This window comes from Heloderma suspectum, chromosome 3 (assembly GCF_057233095.1).
Source record: "Heloderma suspectum isolate Gila_16-S chromosome 3, 16-S_ref, whole genome shotgun sequence".
In the NCBI taxonomy this organism is placed as follows: Eukaryota; Metazoa; Chordata; class Lepidosauria; order Squamata; family Helodermatidae; genus Heloderma; species Heloderma suspectum.
In genome coordinates, this window is record NC_139460.1 from 284,930,400 (window position 1) to 284,954,219 (window position 23,820).

At 42.5% G+C, this 23,820-nt stretch overlaps 1 protein-coding gene across 1 annotated transcript in view; it reads right to left on the bottom strand.

Moving 5' to 3' along the window:
- Positions 1-660: 660 nt before the first annotated feature.
- Positions 661-23,820, bottom strand: part of PID1 (phosphotyrosine interaction domain containing 1) — a 171,326-nt gene continuing 148,166 nt past the window's right edge. The window contains exon 3 of the mRNA XM_084847169.1: positions 661-2,668. Coding sequence (XP_084703295.1) covers positions 2,192-2,668 — 477 coding nt within the window. The 3' untranslated portion in view covers positions 661-2,191. The remainder of the gene's footprint in view (positions 2,669-23,820) is intronic.

A 23,820-nucleotide genomic window follows, 5' to 3' on the forward strand; every position in this document is an offset into this window, starting at 1 on the left:
CTTGTGCTTTCCTCAAAAAATGCACAAATGAAGGAACCTCTGGTGGGCATTTGGGCAGTGGCTTTAGTGGCTCTTTATGAGGAACAGCTGAAGTCTCTCTTCTCCTGGGCAGGTGGACCAACAAGTAATTCCCATGCTGCTCTTTAAAGATATGAAGTATACATAAGACTTACCCAAACATGGAAGCAATTTAAAGGAAGCCTGTTCTCCCTTAATCCAGTAAAAATGGACATAGTATGAACACAAATTAACTCTTACAGGAAACTGTTGAAGCTGGGCTTTGTTCATGGATCTCTACATTCTGTTTAGGGAAGTGATAGTGACATAGTCTCTCCAGTTCATAGAGCTCTGATTGCCAAGTTAACAGCCTGAAGGAAACAAATATCTTCAAGAAAGACCGAAGTATAATCCGGCATCCACCCACACACACAAAGTTAAGAATAAGCTCATTTTTAAAAGCAGTAATTAAAGATGTAATGCTTCATGACAAATTATAGGAATATCTTATTACCCTTGTAGAAGTTAAAGAGTGGGAAAGCCATTTTAAGTCCTACTAGTTTCTGTCAAATAGCTATAGCACAACTTTGAATTCATTTAATTACTGTTTGTAAAATAGCTTACTAAAAGTGGAACATGGTATTTAAAACAAAACAAGAATGTACGTGTAAAATTATGGAGTAAAATTATTGATCTTTAATTCAAACTTTTTTTTATTAAAGTATGAATGCCTTTACATTGCAGAATAGTTTACATACATTGGAAAGCAATAAGCATATTTTCAAGAGGTACGAGTCCTCCTCAGTATGTTCCCATGATCAATCTACATGCTGTAACACTGATCACGCGCACACACACGCACACGCACACACACACAAACATACAAAGTGTACATATCCACACACAATGGAACAGACTGCTATAGCTATCTGCTCTGACTAGCTTTCTTTTAAGGCTTCTGTAAGGTGTCCTAGTGCCCCAAACATTACCACAATTTAAGAACAAGACTGTATAAAGGAGCAGCATGACCTGCAAACTATTAATCAGCAGTTGGCCTTTAAACACTTTTTTTAAAAAAACAACAGTAAGTTTCTTAAATTATGATCCATTTCATCTGTGACCAAAAATGGGTTCAGGAAATATCACTATGAGGTTTTGAATCAGAACAAACCATCTGCTTTCAAACCTGATCCCAAGGGATCCTTGACTTTCCACTGAAAGATGCCCTGGGATCATTATGGTAGCTCAAACCTGGCTCTTGACAGTGATACACGCGAATGTACCACCAGGTAAACAGGCCAATATGGTGGTAGGACTGCTGTGGAACAAAGGTTTTCATACTATGCCAGGACTGGGAGACAGCATGTGTCAAAGCCCAACTAGTAACTGTCCAGGGTCTTTACAAGCTCTCTTTCAACCTTCAGCAGTGGTCCAATTATTGAACCAGGGATTCAAATAGAATGAGATCATTATTAGGTTTCCCACCCCTCAGCCCACCTTTTAGTATCCCTGCAGTTCATATTTTAAAAACCACGGAGCTACGTGGAAGATGAGTGGATGCAGGTACATTTTAAAAGGTAAAATTAATAAAATAAAATAAAATATAGCATATGATTATAATGTGTAAATATAAGCATCTTTGAATATTCAAACTGTGAAATATGAATTAACCATAGACTGTTAATCTAAAAGGCTGCAGGTAGCTATTTCAGCCTGGAGGTGGTTCACCAGAATAGCAGTTGGCCACCAAAGTGTGTGTGTGTGTGTGTGTGTAGAAACAGATCCCACTTGCTACTGCATTAGATGCTAGCAACAAATCCTACAGGATCTAATTATTAGAATTGCTCAATGGGTTTCAACAGGCAAATAGAAATAATTTATCATCTTTAAGAAATGAACCTGAATTCTAAGGGGTAAAATGGGCATGAAGGTAAAATGGACAAACAAGGAAGGAAAACAAGCTTTGTCACATTAAAAAAAAAAAAAACAGCAGCAGATTTCAATGTGATGCAATTATTATGAAGATGCATATATTTTAGGGAATTTACTGAATTGCTCCTTTTTTAATTTTGAAAAGCTGATCAGTCAAGTGTTGGGAGTTCCATCCCTCCCAAATTGAACTGTTGCTTATTCATCTATATGATTCTATTCCCAGGGCCATTTCTGCTTTTGCTTAACCTTCAATGAGTTCAAGTCAGCCATCATCAGATTCCAATTCTTGAGACATTTCCTCAGATGAACTATTCCTGTGGATCCGGCCATCACTCTTCATGCTATGGAAAGTCTTCTTAAAGGCCTCCATCATGGCATGAGCCAACTTCTTGGCTTCTAGCTTGCTCTCACACTCTACGGCATGGCAGTCCATCTGGTAGGACAAATCATCGTTGATCTCCCGATAAACCCAAGCAAAAATGTTTGGGCTGACATTGTGGTCGGCAGTGCAGTAAGCAATACGTGCAACCTGAAAGGTATCCATGTGGACAGTGGCCTCTCCTTTGAGGTCTAGATGATGAAGCCAAACTTGGAAGGGGCGGATTTCCAGGAGGGCATTAGCTGGGAAGACGTCCTCTCTGGCAAGCGTGTGCTTCTTCCACAAATCAATGACCGGTTTTTCTGTGCAACCTGACAAAAACTGCATCCCTGTTGTGGAAACTTTACCCAGGTATGTAACCTGAGAAAAAGAAAGAGAGAGAGAAACAAAGTTTGTCAACTAAATTCTTTGGTGTTTCAATTTTAACATCCTGAGATGCTTCTACTGAACTTCCTCAGCAACACTTGAAAACTTCTGTAGACCTTCCACTGAAATCAGGCTATATTTAGCTTGTGATTTTCAAAGGTCGACTGACAATGAATTAGTACATCATATTCCTTCATACTCTAGTGCACTGTAACACAGAACAGTTCTATTAAAAACTTGAAAACTCACCCACTGAGCACTGCTCCGTATTAGCTTTGTAGTAAGCAAATGGTGTCTCTCCTTTGACATAAGAATACAAAGTACCAGAAACAGCACTGCCTCAAGAGACAATACACTTTCCTGAACCTATTTCCATTGATTGTTTCTATATGTAGGTGTACATCAAGAGGGGGCAAGCTAATGGCCTCACTTTTTTCCCTACTGAACTAGGCTATCTTGAAATTATCTAGAAATACATCAAACTAAGGTAATTACAAGCATAGCATAGCAAATTGTGTAATGCTGTGCATGTTTACCCAGAAATAGTTTTATTGAGTTCAACAGGCCTTACTCCCAAGTAAGTGTTCATAGGATTGAAGCTTAAGAAACTGAGCTGCAAACACTCCCCACATCTCAAATCGTTGTTCATATTTTTTTATTTGTGAATTTATGAGTCGCCTTTCAGCCTAAGTAGGGGCTGCAAGGAGACTTAGGGAGCAATCCTACAAAGATGGTCAGCAGCCTCCGAACTCAGAGGCTGCTGAGTATCCAATGTAGGGCAGCTGAAGGGTGGAGGCGATCTTCGCCTCTGCTATCCAGCCACCCTCCATTTCTGCTAGATGAGCGATTTCACCTGTCTAGCAGCGGCACTTCAGAGGGGGAGGAATGGAGGCTGGGGCAGCCACAGGAAACATCATATGGCCGATGCCCCAGTGTCCTGCCCTCCCCCCTCTCCCCCCATCTCCACGCTCCATTTCTGAGCAGGGAGACATATCAGCCTCAGGGAGGATGGCCAATGTCAGGAATACTGGCTCTTGTCATGCAAAACATCTGTAGCACACCAGATTGAGAAAGGCTGCTTTAGGAACATAAAGCAGACTTTATGTTCCTAAAGTTGCATGTGTGTATAACTTGTTTGGTCATAAAATTAGCATTATATTTGAAAACTCTAAAACGTGAACTCAGTAAATTCATAATTATTGTCTGAATAAACTATATTTTTAAAATTTAATATACCAAACATTATTAATTTTATGAACAAAGCAAGTTATACATCACATAGTTTAGGTTCCTAGTTTATGTCTGACCAGAGGAAACTTCAGGCAAGTAGTCCCTTAAACATCTAAATCATCCTAGAAGCCAAAAGAAGCAGGAAGTACTGGAGGCAGAGGAAGACTAGTCCAGAAACACAGGATTCTGTTGTCAGGGTGGAAACTGAGCCGATAGAACCCCAGAGCAGTTCTGATTCTGAGGAGGATCAGCAATCCGTGGGAAAGGAGCCAGCTCATCTCTCACAGGCACAGCAGCTGGCAGAGATTCTTCCTGCCAGCATTCCTGAGATAGATAGTGACCCTGGCAGTGAGAAAGTGCGGGAGGGGGGCTTTCTAGATGCTCGACGCAGACGCAGGGAGCGACGAGCGATGGAGGGCGCGGAAAGGAGGCGTAGTGCCTGTTTGGCGCGCAAGCAACGGCCGTGTCCCATGGACCCAAGGGAAGGAGGGAGGATCTCTCCCTAGCCCATAAGTTCAGGGTCTTCAAGTGATTCTCCTTCAAATGGGGACCAACTGCCTACCCGGAGCATAGGCTACTCTGCTGCTCATTGCTTAGTCGCTGGTGATTAGCATCTGAAAGAGTCATTAAGTTGTAAAAGGATTAAAGCCTTGAAAAGAATCCTTTCGTCTGTGTCTTGAGTTGGCTATTGGAGTGTACTGAAAGAGGCACTCCTGACACTGTAGAACAAAATCCAAACTGTCAAGAAGAAGGTATATTTTCTTCCATATTACGATATGGTGACTCTGTTCACATGTTGGAAAACTGAGCATGACTTGGAGCATCCCAAAATGTTTACTGGTAATAGATACATTGGCTCAATAATTTTAATAAGAAATGGAAGAAATAACTATGCTGACTATCTTACAGAGAGGACTAAAAACACTTTCCCCCATGGCTTCATTATTTCCAGACATTTCCGACTGCAGTTCCCTATGCCTTTTTCTTTTTGTTATTTTAAAAAGCCTCATCATAAAAATAGCTTTGGAGAGCAATGTGTTTACATTGTGTGAAACTGTAAATACTATGTAAGAAGGAAGAACTCAGCATGAAAATAATCCTCTGTGTTTCTGCAGGAGTTTGTAGCTTTTGTTGATGTCACACACAGAGAGACCCAAATGAGGCTATAATTAAAAAATAAACTTAAAAAAACATTATTGGAAATTCACTGTGATTTATTCCTTGCCTGCCAAAAAGCAATGAAATCTCAAAATGAAAAGCCTTAAGTTGTTTTCTATAAATATTAATGGTATGCACTGGAAATATTTTAGCCCCTGTAAGCATCTTATATTTGCAGGGGGGGGGGTGTCTTACTGGGAACTGCAACAGCTAAAGCTGTTAACAAGACTCAAGGTCCTTTATTTCATATCACTAAGGGATTAACCTCCCCATAGCCTTACAGTTCAGGCTTGTTTTGAAGCAAGCTGGCCACATTTATATGGCCCTCCCTTCCTGCTCCCTCTGAACAGTCTCATAGAAGTCCAAAGGGGTGTTGCTTCCTGAGTCTATAGTTTGTAGAAAATAGTAAGAAATATAAAAACTGCCATATTTGCAAATATTAGTATATTTTCTACAGAACCAATCTAAAACTCTTCCTATCTTTATACCAGTCATTAAAAAAAACCCTGCATGCTACTCCGCCCCCCACCCCACAAGCAATACATATTTGAAGAATAACAATCACTCAATTGACCAAGGGCACCTGGGATTCAGCTCTCAGAGGCTTTCAACACACACTTTTAGAAAGGTTTAAAGCTGCAAACACTGAATTATTTCCAAAAAGAAGACTCTGAGCATAAAAGCATTTCACATTGTCAGAAGCCCTATTGGGAGAAAAAAAAATGCTTTGATGATGATCAGCACATTAGCAATTCTTGCAGAGGAGACCTGCCTAAAATATGACTGAGCCACAAAAACAGAACTCAGGAAATTAAAAACAAAAAAACAAAAATCCATGGCCTTTTGGTCTTCACCATCTCCGTGAATCTATGAAAAGGATTGCTTAAAAGCTTTTGGAAGTACATGAAAAGACAAGTTTCAGTCCTTGTGGAAAACTTCATCCACTCCCATTTGCCTTTGAGATTGCAGAATTCATTCTGATGTACAGAGGGGAATGATAAGGAGGATGCCATGGCAGAGAAGGCAATTACCCTTTAATATTATTAACAGCATCATTTAGGTAGTGCATCTCAAGCAAAGGACTTCACATACATTATGTCAGTAATCCTTACAAGAGCCCTACAAGCAGGGATGGGCAAAATGTGGCCCTACAGATGTTTTGGCCTACAAGTCCCATCAGCCCTAGCCAGCTTAGCCAATAGCGAGGAATGCTGGGAGTTGTAGGCCAAAACATCCGGAGGTCCACAAGCTGCCCACCCCTGCTATAAGGTATTACCCACATACTGCATTCTTGGGGTTCCAAGAATAAAGAACAGTGGCTTGCTTAAGGCTACCTACGGTAGTAGCCATTAACATTTTCAGACCTAGGACCCATTCTCAGCCCCAGACAATAACATAGAACTCTCTCTCTCTCTCTCTCTCTCTCTCTCTCTCTCACTCACACTCACTCACTCACTCTCTCTCTCTCTCTCACACACACACACACACACTATTTCTCCTTAACATTATCTCCCCCAGCCCTCTTTTTTCTCCTTACCTTATCCTTTTCTCTCTTTCCCCTTCTCTTAAAATCTTAAACAAGAAAGAACAAACAATAGTGGTGATGCATCTGGAGTGGCCAATGTTAGAGAGAGAGATGACCCAATTCACCAGCTGATGACCACTGACCAAGACAGTGAATGGCTGAGAGGCAATAGGAACCAAGGACATTTGGATTCCGAGCTCACACTCCTAACCTGTATGTTATACCAACTCTATTGAAGTTTTTCATGCAGTCAGGTTACAATAATTACGGCTGCAATCTTACAAATGCTTACCCAGAGTAAGTCCAATGAAACTCAGTGCAATGTACCTTCAAGAACACAAATTGTAACAATCCTATGCTGGAAGTTTCAAATGCCCGAAATGTTGTTTCCAAGACACCCAAATCAGAAACATGTGTAAATGATAAAACCACCATCTGTGGAATACCAGTTCAGGAGAGGTACAATTTGCCCCCACTGTGAACATTTTGAAACGTAAGTTAGGGCAAGTCCTATACATGTTTAAACAGAAAAAAAGTGTTTTTTCTGTTTAAACATTCATAGGATTGCACCCTTAAGAGAGCCACATTCAAATAACATTAATGATCCTTCCCCAGCTTAAGTGTTTTCCTTTTCTCCACTTAATTTTCAGCAAACTCTGAGTAATATTTTCTTTCCTCAACTTCAGAAGCAAAGGAGGCCATCGATTCCCAGCATCTCCAAGTAGGGCTTGAAAAAATCCTGCCTGAAACCCTGGAGAGCCGCTGCCGGTCTGTGTCGACAATACTGGCGAGATGGATCAATGGTCTGTCTCAGTATAAGGCAGCTTCCTATGTTTCTGTCTAAACATGCATAGGATTGTGCCATTAAAGACCTTTTTATTTACACAAGCATTTGGAACCTGACTTGTTGGTTTCAGTGTTTTTAGGTTACATTACCATTGTTGTATTTTAATTGTTTTAGCATGATAGTTTGATTTTATGGTTGTTTTATGGGTAATTTTAAGTAATACTGTAAACCGTTCTATGCTATTTTGGAGGAAGAGCAGAGTATAAAATTCTAAATATATAAATAAGCCAAACCACTAAATTTTAGAAGCAAGCAGTTTCTAGTTTCAACTGCTTTTACATATAGTGATCAAAATGTGTTTTCAGTGACATATACAGAGGAAGCATTTTCTTTAGCTATAATTTCCTAATCAGCAGAACCAATGTGATTCTTATACTTCTTAGGAAACTATCACAGGATAACTGTGAGACTTCAATAACTGAAAAAATCAATGTAGAAGCAAAGTCAAAATAGCATCTCTTTTAAAACTGCATCTACTCTGGCATACTGTTTCAGAATACTACAGCACAAGTACTTAACCCCAGCACTGAAAAACATTACTCTTGACTAATTCCCTCAAAATCAGTCATGCTGCTCACAAGGAACTAGTTGCAGCTTCAATTTTCTTTCATTGCTGATTTCTGTAGCAAAACATTTTGCATTTATAGCTCTCATGAATTTCAATAAATTCAATAAATAAATAGCCAGTGAAGTACTTTTTAAAAAGCACAAATCATAAAATATCCATGTGTTATAGCATATATTCTATCAATACAATATTAGATAATACTGAAGACTGTACTTTAGAAGATACATTCTACAGACCTGGTGAAAACTATAAACCCACACAATTTAATAGACACCCAGTTGAAGAATCACCCAAAGTATATAATATCTGTTAGCCGAACATACATGCAAGAGCTTAGACTCAGTCCAGTCTTCACTTCTGATGGTGGAGGTGACTTTTTTCAATCCCTCCTCCCCCCTGCAACCCTCACCCTCTCCCCCCCCTGCGAAAATATGCTCTGGAAGTCATCCCCCCAACACATACTGGGTACTGCAGGGAAGGGACGAACTGGCAAAAGTCACCAGTGGGATCCTTCTACTGAATCAAAACCTTTCTGTAAATGGAAGGAGATGTACCATTCTCAGAAGGTGAAGTCTAGATCCAACCTAATGATTGTATAGGGTAATGCACTAAGCAATGTAAGGGTAGCTATATTTATACTCAGGGCTTGAGGTGAAAGACAAGATGATACTTGTCCTTCCCATTTCACATTCCCTAGTTAAGGGGTGCAGGGCAGACTGTGTGGCATGCATGGCACTGTCCTCAAAACACCTCACCACTGTTTGCTCACTGGTCCACCCGGCTTCTGCAATGCAGAAGTGGTGATGCCAGCATGCATCAGATGAGAAGAGCAATGCATGCACATGTCTGGTGCCTGTTATACTGCATGGCTTGGCTGGCTGGCTGTGCCCTACTAACTTAGATCAGGCGCCTTTCCCAACAGTGGTGTTACACTCTGGAAGAAAAATACAATTAGCAACAAGCAAGCATCAGTTGGGGGTGCAATTTGCTGCTCTGCCTCATGCAGCAAAGTGTCTTGGCCCAGCCCTGTACCCTCACCCCCTATCCCCAGGATCTGCTGCAGGGATTCTACGGTTGGCGTAGATTCCCTGTCCAAATGTCTGGAGACGGTGAGTGGCTGGATGGGGAGGAATAAGCTGAAGCTGAACCCTGACAAGACTGAGGTACTTTTGGTGGGAGACAAGAGGAGGCTGGGGGGTGTTGAACTGGTGTTGAATGGGGTACGGCTACCCTTGAAAGATCAGATCCGCAGCCTGGGGGTCATTTTGGACTCCCAGCTGTCCATGGAGGCTCAGGTGTCAGCTGTGAGCTGGCTCCATCTGATACGGTGGCTGCGCCCCTACCTTCCCGACCATCTGCTCCCATCGGTAGTACATGCCCTGGTCTCCTCTCGTTTAGACTACTGTAACCCCCTCTACGTGGGGTTACCCTTGAAGACAGTTCGGAACCTGCAGCTGGTACAGAATGCGGCGGCTCGCCTGATTAAAGACAGCCGCTGGCGAGATCACATCACTCCAGTGCTGAAGGAGTTGCACTGGTTACCAGTTGTTTTCTGGGCCAAATTCAAGGTGTTGGTTTTTACCTTTAAAACCCTATATGGTTCCGGTTCAGCCTGTCTTAAGGAGCGCCTCCAGCAACACCAGACAGGCCGTTTAACAAGATCTGCCTCGGATGGCCTTCTCTCTGTTCCATCAGCCAGGACAGCTAGACTGGTGGGGACAAGGGAGAGGGCCTTCTCTGTGGAAGCCCCCCCTCTGTGGAACTCCCTCCATAGGGAACTCCGCCATGCCCCCTCTTTAATGAGCCTCCGCCACGTACTAAAAACATGGTTGTTCAGGCAGGCATTTGGGATGGGTTAGGGTGTTTTAGAAAATGTTTTTACTGTAGAATTTTATTGTTTTAAACTGTTTTATTATATACTTTGCACATCGCCCAGAGTGGCTGGGTGACCAGCCAGATGGACAATTAATAAATTTAATAGAATCATAGAATAGTAGGGTTGGAAGGGGCCTACAAGGCCATCGAGTCCAACCCCCTGCTCAATGCAGGAATCCAAGTCAGAGCATCCCTGACAAATGGCTGTCCAGCCTCGTCTTGAAGGCCTCCAGTGTGGGAGAGCCCACCACCTCCCCAGGTAATTGGTTCCATTATTGGATTGCTCTGACACTCAGGAAGTTTTTCCTGATGTTCAGCCGGAATCTGGCTTCCTGTAACTTGAGCCCATTATTCCATGTCCTGTACTCTGGGATGATCAAGAAGAGATCCTGGCCTTCTTCTCTGTGACAACCTTTCAAGTACTTGAAGAGTGCTATCATATCTCCCCTCAGTCTTCTCTTCTCAAGGCTAAACATGCCCAGTTCTTTCAGTCTCTCTTCAGAGGGCTTTGTTTCCAGTCCCCTGATCATCTTTGTTGCCCTCCTCTGAACCCTCTCCAGTTTGTCTGCATCCTTCTTAAAGTGTGGTGCCCAGAACTGGACACAGTACTCCAGATGAGGCCTAACCAGTGCTGAGTAGAGGGAAACTAGTACTTCCCAGGATTTGGAAGCTATGCTTCTATTAACGCAGCCTAAAATAGCATTGGCCTTTTTTGCAGCCACATCACATTGTTGGCTCATATTCAGCTTGTGATCGACAACAATTCCAAGATCCTTCTCGCTTGTAGTGTGGTTGAGCCACGTATCCCCCATCTTGTAACTGTGTATTTGGTTTCTTTTTCCTAGGTGTAGAACTTGGCATTTATCCCTATTAAATGTCATTCTGTTGTTTTCTGCCCAGCACTCCAGTCTATCCAGATCACTTTGAATTTTCTTTCTGTCTTCCAAAGCTATCCCGCCCAATTTCGTGTCATCTCCAAATTTGATCAGCATTCCCTGCACCTCATCCTCCAAGTCATTAAGAAAAATGTTGAAGAGCACTGGGCCCAGGACTGAGCCCTGCGGTACCCCACTCGTTACCTCTCCCCTGTTTGAGAAGGTCCCATTGATAAGCACTCTTTGAGTCCGATTCTGCAGCCAACTGTGGATCCACCGGATCGCTGTTTCATCTAGCCCACTTTGAGCTAGTTTGCTCATCAGGATATCATGGGGCACTTTGTCGAAGGTTTTGCTGAAGTCGAGGTATATGATGTCTACAGCATTCCCACGGTCTACAAGGGAGGTGACTTGATCAAAAAACGAGATCAGATTTGTCTGGCAGGACTTGTTTTTGACAAATCCATGTTGGCTTCGAGTAATCACGGCATTGTTGTCAAGGTGCTTCCAGATGGATTCCTTTATCATCTGCTCCAGAATTTTCCCAGGGACTGATGTCAGACTGACTGGTCTGTAGTTCCCAGACTTTTAATAAATAAAAATAAATAAAAATTGAGGGAACCACCTCAGTCTGCCTAAAGGTAGGGCTGGCCCTGTTCATCATTCAGAGATTAGACTAGGACAGCCACGGTACGACAGTGGCAAACTGCTTCATTTTACATATTTCCTTCTTGGATATACTGCAATTTATAAGTCCTAGTAATTAGCCCTGGGATAGAGCCAACCTCAACTTTATGTGCATGAACTGTCAAATCTCTCACAGACTTCATTGAAAAGCTGAGATTATATAGTAGCTTTTCATAAGATCAGGTGATATATTTCATATGATATAGGAAATGGGGGAGGGGGGAGACCCTTCACAGATCATAGAATAGTAGGGTTGGAAGGGGCCTACAAGGCCATCAAGGCCTTAACACAATGTTATTCAACTTAAGCAATAAAGGGCCTTTTATTATCTCACTATTCTCCAGGTACAGAAATATATGACTTGATTACATCTTGTAGTAGCTTGAGATTTCCATATCATTTTTCAAAGGGTTTGTAAAAAGAATTCATCCCACGCAATTTTCCTGGTCTGCTAAAGTTGTCTGTATTCTTTCTGCCCTTTTCTCCTGTCAAATGGGAATTTCTATCCAAGTCTTTTCCCCACTGGAAAGCTTCTGCAATGATCTCAAACACAGCTGCAGCTTCAGCTATTAATAGTTATTAGGTGCATATGAACATGCTAACCTTTAGGGGGAAAAACACAATCCATTTCAAAGAATCCATTTCACTTACTCCACATAAGTATTGTAACCAAATATAAATATTTGACTCAAGGTGCAATCTGCAGAAAGCAGCAGCATCTAGACATTTTTCCATCAGGACAGATGAAAAGCTATTTAGCTTACAGAGATGAGAAGGATAACATTTTATCCTTAATGAAATTAATGGGATTTGTTACTAATTTAGATGAGAGTAGGATTTTGCTTTGTGCATTGAGTTCACAAAATATCACTTTACAATAGTGCTGCTCTATATTTTTGGCAAGTGTGCTGCAAGAAGTGGATGAGAACAGCTTGCTCTATAACAGAGGTGGGCAGAAGATAGGTTGGGATCTCCTGGTATATGTCTCTGTGATTTGCACTGGATCAGAAAGGGTTTCTGACTTCCAATTATCCAACAACAGCAACAACTAAAAATTATCCAACAACAGCAACAACTAAAAACAACTAAAAAGTCTGTTTCCCGCCTCCCAGCTGAGCAGAGCAGAGCAGAGCAAGCTGCTCCAGCTGGTCCAGGGACTACAGAAGCAGGCAAGCTCCCAGAGAGCGAGCGAACAGAGCGAGCGAACAGGGGGAGCAAACAGGAGTTGGCCAGGGGAGTTGCAGTGGTTGAAGAGACAAAGGAGACAAAGGAGACAGAGGCTAAGAGGTAAGTGGGTTGCAGGAAGCCCAGGGCGCTGCCCTTTATCCTTCTGACTGGCTGTGAGCTCACCAGGAGCTTCTGAGAGCTCCAACTGAATTGGAGGGGTGTGGCCTGAGTACTCCCAGCAGCTGACTGGGCGGGAAGCTTCAGTCTGTTTCCCGCCTCCCAGCTGAGCAGAGCAGAGCAGAGCAGAGCAAGCTGCTCCAGCTGGTCCAGGGACTACAGAGGCAGGCAAGCTCCCAGAGAGCGAGCGAACAGAGCGAGCGAGCAGGGGGAGCAAACAGGAGTTGGCCAGGGGAGTTCGGCAGGGGAGGTCAAGGGGGAGGCCCCTAACATTTTTTTTATTTTTTTTTATTTTATTTTTTTTTACTATCTTTTTTTCATTTATTTGTCTTGTAACACACACTTCCACACCAGTGGGACTCTGCTTTTAACCTCTACTGAGTAGAGGAGCAGGCACAGGCTAGTCTAGAACAATCACAAAGCTAGACACAAAAAGGGAAAAGAGGCTATGGAAGGACAAGACTCTCCAGTGGTGGTGACCTGCAAGGTGTGTGCAATGTTTGTTTTCTTGCCTGAGAACAACATGGCCTACACCTGCAACAAGTGCAAGTTGATCACGCTGCTGGAGGAAAAAGTAAGTGGACTGGAGCGGCGACTGTCAACCCTCCGGGGAATAAGAGAACACGAAGAGTTCTTGGACAGAATGGGGGAACTACAGCAGCAAAGGGCAGACCAGAAGCTTGAAGAGCAACAGCAAGATGAGGCAGTGGGAAATGCTGAGGTGAAGAAAAATGGAGTAGAGGATACTCCTTGGAAAACGGTGACAGTTAGGAGAAGAAGAACTAGACGACACTCTGCACCAGTGGAAGCGGTGGAGCTGTGGAACCGATTCCAGGTACTTGCAGATGAGACTGGAGGACAGCCTGCAGAGGAAGAATCACAGGGGAACCTGCATGAGAGTGAGCAAGAGGCTAAAGGTCAGTCAAACAGAGGCGATGAAACCCAGGCCTACAAGAAGAAGAAGAGAAGAGTGGTAGTAGTGGGAGACTCCTTGCTGCGTGGGATCGAGACCCAAGTATGTCGCGAAGACCCGTGGACTCGCCAGGTATGTTGTCTCCCGGGAGGACAGATTAGAGACGTGACTGAAAGGTTGCCTGCACTCATAAAGCCCACTGACAGGTATCCCTTTCTTCTCATCCATGTGGGAACAAATGATACCGCCAAGCGGAGCTACGAAGAGATCACGTCAGACTTTGAAGCTTTGGGAAGGAAACTCAAGAACTTTGGGGCCCAGATAGTTTTCTCATCCATCCTTCCAGTAGTTAGAAGAGGGATAGAAAGGGAACGAAAAATACTCCGGGTGAATGACTGGCTACGAAGGTGGTGCCGACGAGAGAGATTTGGATTCTGGGACCACGGGCTATACTTCCTGGAAGATGGGCTGTTGGCTAGGGATGGGTTGCACCTCACAAAGGCTGGGAAGAATGTGTTTGGCCACAGCATGAAGAACTTCATCAGGAGGGCTTTAAACTGAATCCTACGGGGAAGGGAGATGTAATGTTGGGGGTAACAATGGACGTAGGCGCATGCACTGCAATGGAGAGAACAGCTCTGATAGCGTCCAATAATAGTCTTCAGACACAGGTAGGAAGAAAGCCAGACTATGAAGCACATGGTCTTCGATGTCTATATACTAATGCCCAGAGTATGGGAAACAAACAGAACGAACTTGAACTCTTAATACAGGAGGGAAATTATGACTTGATAGGTATAACTGAGACTTGGTGGGATGACTCTCATGACTGGAATACAGCAGTTGAAGGATATAACTTGTTCAAAAAGAACAGGAGGAACAGAAAGGGAGGCGGGGTTGCACTGTATGTGAAAAATACATATCTCTGCACAGAAATACAGGAGGAGGAGCTTGGTAGCCCCATCGAGAGCATCTGGGTTGAAATAAATGGAGCAAAGAATAAAAGGAACCTGGTGGTCGGAGTCTACTACCGGCCACCCAATCAAGGAGAAGACAAGGATGAAACTTTTGAAAAGCAAATAGCCAATGTTTTAAGGAAGCATGATGTAGTAGTAATGGGGGACTTCAATTTCCCCGATATTTGTTGGGAGACAAATTCTGCAAAACATGGCCCCTCCAGGAAATTCCTGACTTGTGTGGCGGATAACTTCCTCCTACAGAAAGTAGAGGAAGGAACTAGAGGATCGGCTATCCTTGACTTGATCCTAACCAACAGAGATGACTTAGTGGATAAAGTAGCAGTTACAGGAACTCTGGGGGAAAGCGACCATGTTGTACTTGAGTTCTTGGTTCTAAGGGAAGCAAAAGCCGAGTGTACTCAAACGCGTACCCTGGATTTTAGGAAAGCTGATTTTCATAAACTCAGAACAATGATCAGTAAGGTCCCATGGCAAGCAATGCTAGTGAGAAAAGGAGTCCAAGATGGGTGGGAACTTTTAAAAAAGGAAATTCTCAAGGCACAATCACAAACAATTCCAACAAGAAGAAAAGGTGGAAGACAACAGAAGAAGCCAATGTGGCTTCACAAAAAGCTTAGGGATGACCTGAAAACAAAAAAGGACACATATAGGAAGTGGAAAGAAGGCCAAGTAACAAAGGAAGAGTACAGGCAGGTAGCACAGAATTGCAGGGATGGCGTCAGGAAGGCTAAAGCGGAGAACGAGGTGAGGTTAGCGAGGGATGCTAAAAACAACAAAAAGGCTTTCTTCAGCTACGTGCATAGTAAAAGGCAGAGGAAAGAAATGGTTGTTCAGCTATTAAATAAGGATGGCAAAATGATAACAGAGGACAAAGAAAAGGCAGAGGTGCTCAATTCCTACTTTGGCTCAGTCTTCTCCCAAAAGAGGGTCTATGACCCCCCTGGCAAAGGCGAAGTACAGGCTGAAGGGGCAGGATTGCAGCTTGAGATCGACAGGCATATGGTCAAGGAACACCTCATTACTTTGAATGAGTTCAAATCTCCAGGGCCAGATGAACTGCATCCTAGAGTCATAAAGGAACTGGCAGAAGAACTCTCAGAACCGCTGTCTATTCTCTTTGAGAAATCATGGAGGACCGGGGAAGTGCCAGATGACTGGAGGAGGGCTAACGTTGTCCCTATCTTCAAAAAGGGTAAAAAGGAGGAACCTGGGAACTACAGACCAGTCAGTCTGACATCAATCCCTGGGAAAATTCTGGAGCAGATCATAAAGCAATCCATCTGGAAGCACCTTGACAACAATGCCGTGATTACTCAAAGCCAACATGGATTTGTCAAAAACAAGTCCTGCCAGACAAATCTGATCTCATTTTTTGATCAAGTCACCTCCCTTGTAGACCGTGGGAATGCTGTAGACATCATATACCTCGACTTCAGCAAAGCTTTCGACAAAGTGCCCCATGATATCCTGATGAGCAAACTAGCTCGAAGTGGGCTAGATGAAACAACGATCATGTGGATCCACAGTTGGCTACAGAATCGGACTCAAAGAGTGCTTATCAATGGGACCTTCTCAAGCTGGGGAGAGTTAACGAGTGGGGTACCGCAGGGCTCAGTCCTGGGCCCAGTGCTCTTCAATATTTTTATTAATGACTTGGAGGAGGAGGTGCAGGGAATGCTGATCAAATTTGCAGATGACACAAAATTGGGAGGGATAGCTAATACTTTGGAAGACAGAAACAAAATTCAAAGTGATCTGGATAGACTGGAGTGCTGGGCAGAAAACAACAGAATGGCATTTAATAGGGACAAATGCCAAGTTCTGCACCTAGGAAAAAGAAACCAAATGCACAGTTACAAGATGGGGGATACGTGGCTCAACCACACTACGAGCGAGAAGGATCTTGGAATTGTCGTCGATCACAAGCTGAATATGAGCCAACAATGTGATGTGGCTGCAAAAAAGGCAAATGCTATTTTGGGCTGCATTCATAGAAGCATCGCTTCCAAATCCCGGGAAGTACTAGTTCCCCTCTACTCAGCACTGGTTAGGCCTCATCTGGAGTACTGTGTCCAGTTCTGGGCACCACACTTTAAGAAGGATGCAGACAAGCTGGAGAGGGTTCAAAGGAGGGCAACAAAGATGATCAGGGGACTGGAAACAAAGCCCTATGAAGAGAGACTGAAAGAACTGGGCATGTTTAGCCTTGAGAAGAGAAGACTGAGGGGAGATATGATAGCACTCTTCAAGTACTTGAAAGGTTGTCACAGAGAAGAAGGCCAGGATCTCTTCTTGATCATCCCAGAGTGCAGGACACGGAATAATGGGCTCAAGTTACAGGAAGCCAGATTCCGACTGAACATCAGGAAAAACTTCCTGAGTGTCAGAGCAATACGGCAATGGAACCAATTACCTGGGGAGGTGGTGGGCTCTCCCACACTGGAGGCCTTCAAGACGAGGCTGGACAGCCATTTGTCAGGGATGCTCTGACTTGGATTCCTGCATTGAGCAGGGGGTTGGACTCGATGGCCTTGTAGGCCCCTTCCAACCCTACTATTCTATGATTCTATGATTCTATGACCTTTTTTTTTTTGGATCAAGGCATCATCAGTATTCAGATGACACCCAGCTCTATTTCTGTACTAGTGTAAAGCCCATGTCGCCACATGCGCTAGTAGTCTGAGAATGATTGGATGAAAATAGGTTTGGCCATTTCCCTTGTGACTGGAACAACTTTGAGGGGGTATTTCCTTCTTTCCCTCTCTTTTCCTCTCTCTGTTTTCCAATTATGTCCCACATCAGCTTCTCTTCAGTGAGCACCCCAATAATACAATCTCTTCCCACGGCATTAAAGCAAGCCTCCCGCCCCATACCAAATGGTGTATTTCAACCGACCTCCCTCGCTCTCATTCACCCACACAATGAGCCTTCCTCCTTCCAATAAGAACCCCCTCCCATTATATGAAAGCATAGGCAGACCTACCAAACTATCAGAGATAAGAACTTAGAGCCTCTTTGTTTCAGGAGCTTAGCAAAACTGAAAACTAATCCATCAGGCCACAGTCAACAACTGTGGCTCCACCCTCTCACTTCCCCTTCCTCCTAGCTTCCTTCCATGCCTGTAACTACAACTCTCAGCCCCTAACTCACCCACTAAAACAATACAGGGGGGCAGAGGCCTGTTCATCTAATATGAAGACCTTTATAAAGACTACTTCTATAGTATCGTTGGCTAAGCAAAATAATAATAATAATAATAACAACAACAACAACAACAACAACAACAATGAAGAGAAATTTTGAAAATGGCTTGACTGAGGGTGAAATTTCATTCTGGACACAGAAAGTTCCCTTAGAGTGTGAACACTGGTTGGCATTGACTTTTAAAACCCTATATAGTTCTGGCCCAGTCTATCTTAAGGAGCACCTCCAACAACACCAGTGAAACCACTCAACAAGATTGGCCTTGGTAGGCCCTCTGTCTGTCCCATCAGCCAGGACAGCTAGGCTGGTGAGGACTAGGGAGGGGGCTTTTTCTGTGGTGGCCCCCACTTTGTGGAATTCCCTCCCTAGTGACCTCTGCCATGTCCTCTCTTTGATGAGCTTCTGCTGAGCTTTGAAAACCTGGCTGTTCAAGTGGGCATTTGGGGTGGGTTAGAGTTTTTTTTTAGAGCAGTGTCATTTTGTTGTTTGCTTGTTTGTTCAGTTGATTATGTAAATTTGTTATTAGTATTGTACGCCGCCTAGAGTGGCCGGGTAGCCGGCCACATGGGCTGCTAATAAAATAATAAACAAACAAACACACACTGGAATAGCTCATCTGAGAAACTGAGGCAGTTATTCAAACATGTCTAGGTAAAAATAAGTATGCTTTTTATAGTCCATGTACTGGACATTTACTGAATCTTGTTGGTCATGCTGTAGTTGAGTGCTGCCTAGATCCAGTCTTTTTTTCCTTTTCTTTGCTGTTGTGCACCAAATAGACACTTTCTTCTCAGCCTCTACCAAGTGATGGCAGTACTCAGATCATTCTTGGATCCAGAATCCACAGTACCAAAACATGTCTCTGACACTAGGTGGGGAAGCACATGCAAAGGCTACTTCAGCTATAGGTATGAATTATAATTCAATTATTGATGCTTTTATTCATATCCACACTAATGACAGTGAAATAGGTTATAGAAGAAGAGAAGCTTGCATTCTTCTGGAGAAAATGGAAGAATTAGAGTTTGTGTTCATGTTAGAACTTTGGAATCGTTTGTTAGATCAGTTGCACAAAGCCAGTAAAGGCCTGCAGGATCCATAGATTGGCCTTAACACATGTGCAAAGCTTTACACAGCACTCTTATCACTTCGTGAAAGAATCCAGAGAGAGTTTTGATGAAATTGAACTCAAAGCGAAAGGAAACCTGCCTGAAAGCATGTGAATAAAAGAAAAATAGTGAAAAACAAGCACGTCAAAGATGGTGGTGCACCTAATGGTGATGAAAGGCTTTCTCCAACAGACAAATTTCACATAAAATCCTTAATTCCAATAATGGACCCCCATTAAATGGACCTCTAAGTCAACTTGAACAGAAGAGCAATTATATACAATAATGTTGCAAATCCCCCCCTCCCCCAAAAAACGTTTTTGGTTGTTTTAGAAGCCTCTGAAGAACAGTTGTGTGAAGATATAAACCTTCTGATGAAAGACTATCCTGATGATGTGGACATCAACCTCACTGGGGAAATAAAGCACTTCCATGCTTATATCAAGCAAAATTATTCAAATAAAGGACACTTACGCCACCAGAATCTGCATAAGGTCACTTTCCAATATAATATTCAGTTGCCTTTTCCTAATGTAGAAATAATATTGTGGTTATTATTTAGTCTAATGGTAACAAACTGCTCGGGAGAAAGGTCATTTCTGTGGCTGAAAAGGATTAAGAATGAACTGCAGACCTCAATGCTGCAAGAAAAGCTGTCTGCACTAAGCATGATGTGCATAGAAAATGATAAGCTTCATAGCTTGCTATTTGACGAGATCATTCATGACTTTGCTCTTTTAAAACTGACAGAAAATGTTTTAAGTTTGATGTGCAAAGAGAAGTGACTGTGTAAATTACTTCGCTGCTTCCATTTACTAAGCACTAATCTTTGTAAAGTTCTTGTGTTTGTTACGTTAAAAGTGTTCAATTTCATAAATGCTAAGAAATTATAAGATTATTTTAATTTAAAGATATACAATAATGCATATAGGATTATTGCAAGTCTGTGTAAGTTTTTTTTAGAATACCAGTATTAATTTTTCAGTACAAGCTACATTGCTGCTTCCATTAACGAAGTTCTGATCTGTGTAACTGCTCTTGTGTTTCTATAAATTAAAAGTCTTCAGTTTCATATATGGTAATTAAGAAATCATAAGGTATTTGATAATGCAAATAAAGCTTTTTGCAAGAAGTATGTTTTATTTAGTTGTTTCTCATTGCATCTTTGCCTATGTACATATACAAATATAATGGTTTACCTTTCTATTATAATGTAATACATGTTTTTCTCTTTGTTTTATTTTTTATGGTATGGGGCCTCTGAATCTTGACATGGCTTAGGGCCTCCGCATGTCTTAATCTGTCCGTATGCACCACCCACACTCTGGAACACTTTACCAGTTGACATTTGACAGACCCCCACAGTTCTGACATTTAGACAACTTCTTAAAACCTCTCTCTTTTTCACAGGCTTTCTCTGAAGTGTGACCCAGCCAGCTATGGTTTCTAGCACACAGTAGAGCGTGCAGTTTTATTGCTGATTAATTCTGTATTGTGTTGTTTTATTGTTATATTTTATTGTTGTTCTGATGCCATTGCATTTTATGTTCACCACTTTGATACCTCTGTGGAAAATGATACATTTGAGTAAATAAATACATAGGTTGCTCAAAAATAATGATTTGGCAAAAACCCGGAGAGTATTTTTGTGCGAAAGGACATGTGAACTTGGTCCTAGTGCTAGCTTCAGGTTTGGTTGCCTTGGGCAAGACACCTTCAGTGGGGGCCCCTCCCTCAGTGGGTCTACCTCCTCGCCACCATTGTCACTGGCTGCTATTGCCACTGCTGCTCCTCCTCCTCATTGTTACCACTTGCTTCCTTGACAGGCAGAGAGCCCATGAGCAAGTAGGCCGTGGCATCTACTGCTCTTCCTTTTCACCATCATCATTGCCTCGACCAAAGTGAATGTCAGGTGAACAGAGGAGGAGCAAGTCTAAGGGGCTCTTGTCAGTAGGCCCCTGCTTAGGTGTGGGGCCTCCGTAGATGCCTGCCCATACCTGCCCTTGACACTGGCCCAATACAGAACGTAAACACTGAACCACTGGAATCTTCTGGATCCAGGTGATCTAACTGAGGGTCAAAGTAGATACAACAGTGAGAGACCAGATCTCCCATTATTTTTATTTTCCCAGGGTTTTAAAATGTGGTGTTATTTAACATGGAGCATATTTTAACTCAATTTTTTACATATATCCTTGCCTTTCTCAACCTTTTTGAAAGCGTTGCTGAAGTACAGTATGGAATTTAAAATAAGGACATGAAATGAAAATATTTCAACAGGTTAATAGCAGCTGGGGGAGGCTAATCTGATCAGGACTGAAGTGTTCATAGCCCTTTCTTCCCTAGATCATTTTCCCAGTAAAAATCACCTTCTCACCCAATGGCACTATTCGCCAATGGGGGTAGACATACAGGTATGGGACATGAATGTCTTCAAACCACAGGGAGTGATTTTCACTGAGGAAATGGCGTGGAGGGAAGGGTTATCCCCTTCCCCAGAATTATGGTCCTGGGTCAATTACTCCCTCTACCCTCCACTGCTATTAAACTGTTTTAAACCGTGGGGGATCTGATTACAGCTCTCCCACTGTTACATCCAGTAGCACCCTGAGAGCTTTTCCATCTATACATATTATTTTTGCACATTTTAGCATTGTGCTGCCCCTGCTTAAATGTCTCAGAATGCTCAAGATCCACTGGATTGCAACAAATGCGTCTTTAATTCCATTGAACATTTTATAATCTATGCTTCTTTTTAACACTTCTCTTTGCTTGCTTATTTTCATTTCTATTTATCTACATTCTTCAGGCAAAGTAGTTTGGGTTTATTTTCAGCAGCCTTCAATTTTTAACTGAATTTACAAGTGTTAGTTCCTTAGGCTATTACAAGATAAATGACTGGTTAGCTTTCTAATGGCGCCCAGGCCAATGTGACTCATCACAATGAAAAAAACTTTGGAAGATGGAACAGATACAATCTATTTAGACAAACTCTTATTCATTCTACTGCTCTAAATGTTGGTTGCCTTTGCAGACTAATTAGCTAAGCTGTCATTAGGGAAAATATTGCTAGCCTTAGACCAATATGAGATGCACAGATAGCAATTGTCAAGGGACTTACTTATTGCATTATACAAGAGTCGTTACCCCATAGAAGTCTGGAACAAAATGCTTTCATGATCATATTTATACTGGAACTAAATTTTTACTACATCATTATTCTGGAATATTACAAAAGGATCAAAAGTTTAATGCATGGGTTATGCTCTGTGAAGTTCTGTTTATGAGCAGTGAATTAATCCATTTGCTGGGTTGGGCTATTGTTTGTTAGTCTATGGGTTGGATCCGAGCTACATTAATTGCACTTAGTTCCCATTGAAATCAGTGGTACTTCACTTAGTCATGACTAACTTTTCACCTTGATTTCAATGGGTTCCAAGTACAATGAACTTAATTTGGCACTAACTCTATAATCGCACATGCTTTTCTATATTTTAAACTGTTTATATGTTATTGACCGTGAGCTGCCTTCAGAGGGCTGTTGTCTTGAAAGGCAGCATTAAAATACTGAAATAAAGAAATAAAACATTCCACTATTCCAAAATTCCAGAGGGGGAGTAGGCCTCCCATTGCATGCTCCAAGGCCTCTGACACATTAAGGGCCAGAAGTACAGCCATCTCCTTAGTGAACCAGAGGCCTTGGAACAAGAGAGGAACCTCAGAAAAATTAAAGGCTGCCCCTTGCTTTTCAGAGGTTCCTCTTTCTTGTCCTGAGGCCTCTAGTGCACAAAGGACACTGCTATATTTCTGTCCCTCAGTGCACCAGATTATGCCCCTGAGAGGTGCACCAGAGTCTTGTTAGGCAATAGTGCCACTTGCTCAATGCACTGGGAACAACAGAATGGCAAGAAGAAGTCTAGCAAGGGCTAGGGGTGGTTCCTTATTATTCTCATATCATGTCAGACACTTCCAGCCATGTCATGGGTACAGACTATGCTGCATACACCTGTCTGGTGCCCCATATATTTCCAGAATAAGCACAGAGCCTCATAAAAACCAGTGGATCTCAAGGCCACTCCAAGTTCTGGCAGCGACAGAACTTGCTCCATTCCTACTTTATGGTACACGTTTCAGTGGTATGTTGCCAAAAGGACAGAGTGTCTTAAGAAAGGTTAAGCATCAACAAAATCTCTGAAATGCCAAGAAACTTCCCAAAGATTAAAAACAGCTTAAAAAAATAAATTAGACACAAAACAAAAACAAAGCGAGCACTGCCTTCAAAGAGGCCAGTGACATAAATGGGTTACCAAGGAGATAAGGTTCAGTCTAGCAAGCAATTCTGAACACCTCCTTCATGATTCAGTGTGAGATGACAGCATTCAGCGTTCAAAACGTTTTCTTTCTTTCTTTCTTTCTTTCTTTCTTTCTTTCTTTCTTTCTTTCTTTCTTTCTTTTCTTTCTTATTAAAGTAACCTGAGTTGGGAAAATATCCTACTTCATACCCCTTAAAGTTATATTTCTAGATGGTTAGAAGTCAAAAACCTATTCAGTTCAAAAGCTTAGTTGACCTTTAAATTTTTACTGTAAAAAAGACACTTGTACACCATGCAAGCTAATCATGAAAAATGCTCCTCGTCCTATTATGCTTCTGTTCCCCCACCCCATCGCACCCAGGCAAGTGAGTACTCCACCCAAGGTTGCACCACCCCCCGTCTTACTGTTGCTGTCCACTGCACTGGGAAAAACCAGCGAGAAAGCTTACAGTCAAAATACTTCATGTATATTGCAAAATAAAATGAATGTACATTGCAAAATAAGATTGTACCACTGT